The sequence below is a fragment of the Ambystoma mexicanum genome, chromosome 5q (genome assembly GCF_040938575.1).
Source record: "Ambystoma mexicanum isolate Mex_15411 chromosome 5q, UKY_AmexF1_1, whole genome shotgun sequence".
NCBI lineage: Eukaryota > Metazoa > Chordata > Amphibia > Caudata > Ambystomatidae > Ambystoma > Ambystoma mexicanum.
The window spans coordinates 591,272,201-591,280,667 of NC_090933.1; the positions used below are offsets into that span (position 1 = coordinate 591,272,201).

The window sequence follows — 8,467 nt, forward strand, 5'->3', positions numbered from 1 at the left end:
ACACTCTCACCTCCATGTAAAACTCCATCATGTTCCAATACCCCATAACACATTCTGTAGCATAGCATGTGACATAACAAGGGATTCGCCTGTACTGCAGGCTGTTTGCAATCCAGGTTATGCAAAATCGATATATGTTCTAACATATTGCAGTCCAGGATTAGTGTAATATTGTAAATGTTATGATGTATGTTTGAATAAAATCATTATTTCCATTCCAAAAACTTCATAATTTATACGTGTTCTGGGGTAAATTACAGAGGGTACCTCCATATGTGAGTAGTCTGTGGTTTACTCCTTTGGCTTGTAGGTTTAATGGGCCCATACTGCCTGCATGTGAAATATTCGCTAAATATTGATAAGGATGCCGTACTTACACATCATAATATGTTAGGGACATAGAATGTCCCATACAACGAGATCAGGCAGAAGATTAAGGTTAAATCACCAGCCTCGCCTTCTTTTGGTGTGGTTGCTGAATTCAAGGTGAATCGTAAAAACAGAATTTGCATTCCTCTGGTCAGATAGTTCCATGAGTTGAGAGTCTGCTGCAGGAACAGTTATCTTTGGGGTCACAGATTCCCATCCCAGCCGATCAGACAAATGTCATTACTCTAAGATTTAGAGAATGAGTACCATTTGAGTATTCCCATTTTAATTTCTTAAGTGGCAAGTGACATTTCAGTTTGAGATGTGTGCCACATAAATAGTCACAATTAGCACCCTGGTGAAGGCAGCCAGCCACTCAGGTGGCTAGGTACGGGTCCTTGAACCACCGGTGAAAGCCTGGATTCCAACCCACCTGCCAGCCGGCTCCATTTTTCCCCCACCCTCCGCCCCCTTATTATAATTTGTTTATATTTCCCCTCCCCCCTACCTTATTTTGGCTGAGACTGCACTGGCACCGTCCACTCTGCTCCTGACGGCCATTATGGAAAGGGAAGAGGGGCTCCGTACGGAGCCCCACCTTGCCTTTCCATGGTGGCCATCTTTGGACAGTATTTTCAGTCATTAATTGGGATGCGCCAGGCGTCCCATTCAATGACTGAAATACTTTTTTTTTTAGCCCCCCTGGTTACCGCTCTGGTAGCCCCTGGGTGCTAATTGCCTTAAGACCCAGTTCCAAGTGTTTGATTTGGGGCCAATTGGCGGGAGCTCTCGTTCATGGCCCTCGCTTCGCTTGGGGCATTAATTTGTGCTACCAGGCTGTCCCCCCGTACCAGCCCTTGGAACAGGAGCTTAAAGCCACATTCATAGGTTTCTTCCAGACTGTAACCCCCAAACCCCTCAGATACTGTCCCCACCTTGCAATGAAAAGGTGTACTTCCTGCATGTGAAGTCATCTCTTTGCATCATATACATACACCGTCTTCGTCCCTTGATGTGTCCCTACCCCCTAGAATAGATACAGAATAGTTGCCCTCGCCCTTTGTTTATTTTCAAGGGAAAGAAATTAGTGACAAGGGGGGCTATGGAAGCCCGGTGTAGCTTCATGACATTGAGTACCTGGATGTCTTTCTTTGCATTTCTGTTTTTTTTTATCATTGTAAATACGTACATTCATTGTGTTTTCCCTTATTTTGCGTGCTTAACTGCTTCGAATGCGTTATTTAATGATGTTTTTTGTATTTGTGTAAACACATTTCAAATCAGGTATTAAGTAGAAATGCATGTCGAATCAAGCACTAAATGAAGTGGCTTCTCTCATACGTGCATGAAGAAGTATTCATTATTTCTTAATCAGCAGAGCTGCTATTACTGTGATGTATGATGTTTCGGCCCATTCGAGCAAGTAAGCAACATTGGCCGGAAATAATTCCGGATGGGATCATCCCTCTGTGTTTGTCGTAGTTATCCTCCAGTTCCCGTCGGAGATGGTGGTATCCCTTCTGTGATCATGTTCGTCCCATTAATGACAGGGCAGGGCACTATCTATGGTCTAATTCTTCATGAAGGTTCCTCAAAGTGTAGCCATGTCCCCACTGCCTGTGCGTCTGGTTGCCCATTGGATCCCCTCTTCGTAACACAGCACAGTGCCTCGTTGATCAGTTTATCTTGTTTCTCTCCCACAAGACATGCAGCAATCCAGTGTCGCATAATTTCCCCCGCCATTATCACTTCTCCTTTTAGCTATGTGGCAACTGGTTAACTACCTGCAGGAATCCCCTTTTTCCAGATGTTTGCACTGACAGATGTTAGGGAATCCCAAACTACTGCAAACCCTCTTTGATCTTTTGCTGCAGTCAATGCCCTTAGAAAGCCTAGCTATGGCTGAATTGCCCCAAGATGTGGAGCAAACTGATCCCGGCACAGCAGCTTGTACTGAGCCCTCTGAGGGTCAGCGGGGAGGTTGAAAGCATCCCAAACATTGTCTTCTGTCATCTATGTATGCCCTAAAAGCCAAGTACCACAGGACATCGGCACCTGCACTCACAAGAAGCACTGTATTCATTCTGCAGCACTGCTCCACTTCCTTCTGTGCTCCACCCATCACCACGTGGTGCCCTAAAATGGCCTTTGAGTGTCATGTGGTGCCTAAAAAATCACTGAATTAAAATGTCAAAACCCCTTTGTTCATAAGAGGTCCACTTCTCAATAAAGCATGCATATTTAGCTTTACTCACGTTTGCAGATCCCTAAAGGGGAATATACTGTCTCGGGAGGATAGCTCAGGGGCAACATGCTCGCCTTGAATGTAAGACAACACGGAGCACCACAGGTTCGATCCCCAAGTCCGCATTTAGAAACCTCTCGGTGTTAAGCGTGTTATAAATAAGCTATCATATCATATCATATGGGAAAGAGATCATTCAGAGAAAAAGGACTTACAAATATTGTCCAAAAAGCAGATGATGCAAGGTCTTTTCAGTGGTGGAAATACATTTCCTGGCCTAGACTTGCAGCTTAGAGGAAGGCATATGGCTGGCACAGGTGGCAACTATGGACCACCTTTGCTTGACGAACACTTAAGCACTTAAATCAGAATTAGTCAATGGCATTGTTACATACCACAGCCTACCCTCAGTAGACGGTATACCAGGTCTCCGATAACTTTGTACATTGCTGGAGAAAATACATCTAATTACGCAAAGGTCACCAAGTGTTTCTGTGAAGAGAATCAATAATTCTCAAGATGGAGAGGAAATGCAAGTTGATGGCAATACTTTATGATAATTTCTGCAATGGGTTGCCTACAAGAGCGCGCAATGATTTCTTCTGGTTGCCATCTGACACTTTCTGTGAATTCAGCCAATGAATAGAGGTTGTGCTGTTTTGCAAGACATGAGTCTGTAAAAAGAAACCACATCAAATGAGATGCTGCATAACAGGAAAGGAACTTTTAGATGTTTCAAAGTATTGATGTTACAGAGTTTCCCAATGTCTTGTTAATGTTCTTTAAACCATGGTCATGTTGGTGGGTGTCCTAAAAACATAATAAATTCAGGATGAAAAGATGAGCCTCTTTGCATTCCCCTTTAAGAAATCTCAGGATCCAAATCCTTAGCAACACAGGTCTTTAAGCTATTACATGTCTTTAAAAATAATGTTGAATCAGGTGATAGGTTTGTGGTTGCCTCTTGCATGGGGTAGGAGATTTAGGTGTGTCTTTAGGCATTTAATATTTAACGACTGCTAAAAGTCTTGTCTTATCTTTTCATCTTGGCAAATTGCTTGTTGTGTACTCTGCAGCCACATTGATCGTGTGTTAACTGTTCTGAATGATCTTTTCCATCGTTTGACTGTAGCCCTCTCTACTTGTTTCAGGTCTCACAGCTGCGGCCTCTCTGGTGTCCTTGGCATGGGCTTTAGCATCGTACCAGAAAGCCCTCCGTGACTCCCGAGATGACAAGAAGCCCATCAGTTACATGGCAGTGATCATCCAATTTTGCTGGCATTTCTTCACCATTGCGGCCAGGGTGATCACCTTTGCTCTCTTTGCCTCCGTTTTCCAGCTCTACTTTGGAGTCTTCATCGTCCTCCACTGGTGCATCATGACCTTCTGTATCGTTCATTGCGAGACGGAATTCTGCATCACCAAGTGGGAGGAGATTGTTTTCGACATGGTGGTTGGGATCATCTATATCTTCAGCTGGTTCAATGTAAAGGAAGGAAGGACACGGTGCAGACTCTTCATCTACTATTTAGTCATCCTTTTGGAAAACACTGCCTTGAGTGCCCTGTGGTACCTTTACAAGAACCCGCAAATTGCAGACGCGTTTGCCATCTCGGCACTGTGCGTGGTATTCAGCAGCTTTTTAACCGGCATTGTTTTCATGCTGATGTACTATGCCTTCTTTCATCCCAATGGACCAAGGTTTGGGCAATCGCCAAGCTGTGCTTGTGAGGACCCAATCTCTGCCTTCCCTTTGCCCCCAGAAGTGGCCTCAAACACTTTGAGGTCAATGTCAAACAACCGCAGCATGGCCGGTGACCGCGATCAGAAGTATACTGAACGGGATGGCTGTGCACCGGTCTTTCAAGTGAGACCGACTGCTCCCTCAACCCCATCTTCCCGGCCCCCTCGGATTGAAGAGTCTGTCATTAAAATTGACCTGTTTAGGAACAGGTACCCGGCCTGGGAGAGACACGTGTTGGACAGAAGCCTACGGAAGGCCATTCTAGCCTTTGAATGTTCGCCTGCTCCTCCTCGGCTACAGTACAAAGACGATGCCCTCATTCAGGAGCGCTTAGAATATGAAACCACATTGTAAAACAATAGCAAACAGCTCAAGCATTACAAGTGTCAGGGCTCAGCCACGTTAGGCAACCATCTGAAATGGGGGTTTTCAGCAAGACTGTGGCAATAACTATGCTTCATTCAAGATTGGGACATCAAGTGCTGGCGTTCGTAGCCAATAGGGGGTCACCAAGCCTTGTCCACGTGTTTTACCTGACTCGTAATCATGATTATCATTTGATCCATACATCAAGGTCATTTTACAGCAGAAAAGGTAGCTGCCTAAATGAATCCCTACCAGGGAAGTACGAATTGCAATATAGAAAATGACACCATTACCACAATATGGCTGCGGCTAGCTAGCCGTTACCTATCCGACACACATCTTAATTTTCAGTAATCACATCTTTAAGTATATTCACAGGAATGGTGGGCATTTTGGCGGGCGGGTCTGTCAATAAGTACACACGCGTACATGTCCTAATATTTATTTTCTCACACCTGGCAATGATACTGTTATGGAAACTCGTAAGTTTCTTTCGAAATTGCTGCCCTTTTGGACAAGTGGCTGGTCTATAAAATGGCGATAGACGCACTCTCGGAACTGATTTAAAAAAAAAAACAGATGTTGGAGCCATAAAACAAAAGATCATCTTTGTCAGCGTGTTTGCATTAGACAAAGCTATCCATGTTCACGTGCAATTTAGGATGGGTACTGAGAAAATGGCTCTGTATCTGCCTCTGTTCGGATGTGGTAGTATGCGGGAACTGTCCTCTTTCACAACTGTTCCCGGCAGGGACAAGTTAATAGATGCACACATACAATGCATGAGATACATTTTACTATGCAGGTGACTACATTTGTAGTAAAAGAAACGATTAGACGACACAACTTCCCAAATTACCCAGACCTTCTGAAAAAGCAAGGGATCCGAATGAAATGATAATCATGATGAAAAATTCAGTTGAAAAAAAGGCAGCAAAGAAAATATCCAGGCTGCAGTTTACGGGGGGCATGCCTGGGGATGGACGCTTGGGGTCTGTGGCAGGACTTGGAATGCATTGACTCCACATGACCATGCGCGACGGCGAGGATTGCAAACGCAAGATGCTGTACCTTTCCAGTGCCAAACATTGAGTAGCGCAAAGGAGCGCTCCTGTTGCCAGAAGGGTAGACCCGCTGAGCTCTCAATACGGACAGACAGGGGTCGCTGTGGCCCTAATGCAAAGCCAAGCAGCATGCTTCTTGGGAGGTCGGCCGCCATCTTATCAGCCTTTCGAACACAACAGGAGCGGCAATGTATGCGGAATAGCATCCATCGACTATGAACAAAACTTTATTCCCAGTGCTCTGGAGAGCAACGAATAACCAGGCGTACAACAGTTGTCATTTTTGACAAACGTTCTGGGTTTAAAATGTACCTGACTAGATCTAGTTAATGTTATCCCGGTATATGTTAAAAGTATCTCCTGACGGTGCTTTCATTTGCATTAATGGTGCAAGTTCACAGTCGATAGAATTTTTTTTAAGCCGATACAGAGTGGAATGAACTCATGGGTCATTTTAATATTTTTGTAAAGTAAAATATGGTTTACAAAGGTATTACTTTTTATAGACATTATACCTTACACCTCCGCTCATTCTCTTGGGTACATTGTAATAGGCGTCTCCAAGTTTATTATACGAGCAAAACACCCTGCTAATGGCCGAGGACACACACCTCACACGAAACACATTTATGTTGCCGTTTGCGTCTTTGTGGACACATCCATGGGCCACTTAAACATTAATATCAAGACAGTTGCCAATTTTAAATGTGGTTTCCAGATAATACGTTATCCTGTGGTTATACGAGTGGCTTGCTCGCCCCAATTCACCTCTGAATCTAGGGGAATCTGCCCTGGACAGTGCTCTTCCTTCTCCCAATTCTTGGCCAACATGGCAGACGGGTCCAGATTTTTGTACATGAAGCAGAAGATTCAAAAGTAATTGTAACGAGCCGAGGGCACTGCGACTGCAAGTGCCGATCGCAGGAAATCTATAAAGGCCCTGCTCTCCTTTGCCCTTCCAACAAAGTCTGTTAAGGGGCTCTCCGAGCTACGCAGTAGATCTGAAAAAAACACTGTTTTAAAATGGCTGGTTCGGTTCAGAATCTTTTGTGAGCACAATTTCAACATGATGTCCAATTCCAAGCTTCTGATTTTAAAAGCGGTGTGTGTGTTTGGGTTTAGGGGTGTGTGTCAGGGAGACAGAGACCACACATAGCTTGTACACGTACACTGCAGGGGTTAATTCGTGATTGGTATGTAAAGAACCAACATGTCTGCCATTTAAATGTGTAAGCACCTCTAGCATAAATAAGTCCACTATTTCTACCAGCCCTACTGTACCAACACAACTGAACCCACTATCACAAGATAAACAATTATAATTGGAGCTTGTCACTATAAAACAATTGTAGTGGCATTTTGGGATACAAGTACTATACATCGAGAAAGAACAGAAATAATTTCAAACGTTGCATCCGCAATTGATTTGTCCGCGAATACACCTGAAATGGGTGTGTACAATGTCTACCTACCATGTTAAATGTTTGCTTTTTTAGTGAAGAAAGCTTCATCACTGCAACACAGCTGGAAAGGTCCCAGGAAATGTTAATGCTGGGGTGGGGGGCTTCTGCTAACTGCAAAGTACAGCAATGCTGGCCTTCTAGGCATCAGTGTTGTTGGTTTATCTTGCCTTGCTATAACTTTTGCAGACGTCAGCTCAGCATTGATCAGGCCCACTGTGCTAGCCTGAGCTCACCTACACCTAGGCGCTCGCGTGCGTCCTCCTTCACAGCAAATGAACGCTGCTTCCATCTGTTTTAAGAAATGATAGCTTTTTCTTGCTCCCATTAATGGTAGACATGTTTGGAGTAAACATCTAATGAAGAGATATTTATAAAATCTAGGCAGACAAAAGAACTGTTTTTTTATCATTTCCTGTTGCAAAACAAATCCAACAACCTCATCTGGGCCATTTGGACAAATTGCAAAAGAAACACACCAAAAATCTCAGCGAAAGAGATGTCTGATGCAGAAGAGTTGAACAATACGGGCCACAATCAGCCATGGTTGCTTGTAATCTTTCCATGTCAAGTCGGGCAAGATTTTGTGATGTGCCATTTTGACCTTTACTGTCAGGTACTCAAAGTAACGTGGGTTACTATATGCTGCTAGTGAACCTGGTCATTTATGTCACAAAGTGTAATAATGTACAATACCAGAGGTTAGCTGGAAATATTGTTCTCCAAGTGATGTTTTTAAACAGTGAGCGTTTTAAGACATGTCTCCTCTCCTTGTGTTACGTATGCTCAGCTTGCAATGCCGGATGTCTCTAGAATGTATATTGTTTTGGACACAGCTGATTTGTGCGGTAGCGGGGACATTGCAGGTGGCAGAAATTCACCTGGATCATTTATGTCTTTTTAAGTGGTTGGTAAATGTGGCAGTAAACATTAGTGGCTATGTTGGACTTTCTCTCCAGAGTGTTTTTATTTGGAATCGGCCCGCAAATCCACATTCTGCGGTTCCCAGTGGAACCAAGTCATTGTTGAGTAGCCGTGGAATTCCGGCCTAATGCAAGTGAAATCAGCCGGGTGCCCTCGACACATTGGCCGCTGTCTGGGCATGTCGGCTGGCTCTATGACTCCACAATCACAACTGGAGCTAGCTGACTACCCCTGAAGAAAGGCCGAGGATGGGGCTGCCCTGCGAGAAAGCTTACACAGACACTGCATGGGATCC

At 44.3% G+C, this 8,467-nt stretch overlaps 1 protein-coding gene across 1 annotated transcript in view; it reads left to right on the plus strand.

Annotated features, from left to right (window-relative positions):
- XKR4 (XK related 4) overlaps positions 1–8,195 on the plus strand; it is a 916,393-nt gene extending 908,198 nt beyond the window's left edge. The window contains exon 3 of the mRNA XM_069621058.1: positions 3,766–8,195. Within this exon, the coding sequence (XP_069477159.1) occupies positions 3,766–4,712 (947 nt within the window). The 3' untranslated portion in view covers positions 4,713–8,195. The remainder of the gene's footprint in view (positions 1–3,765) is intronic.
- The last annotated feature ends 272 nt before the right edge of the window (positions 8,196–8,467 follow it).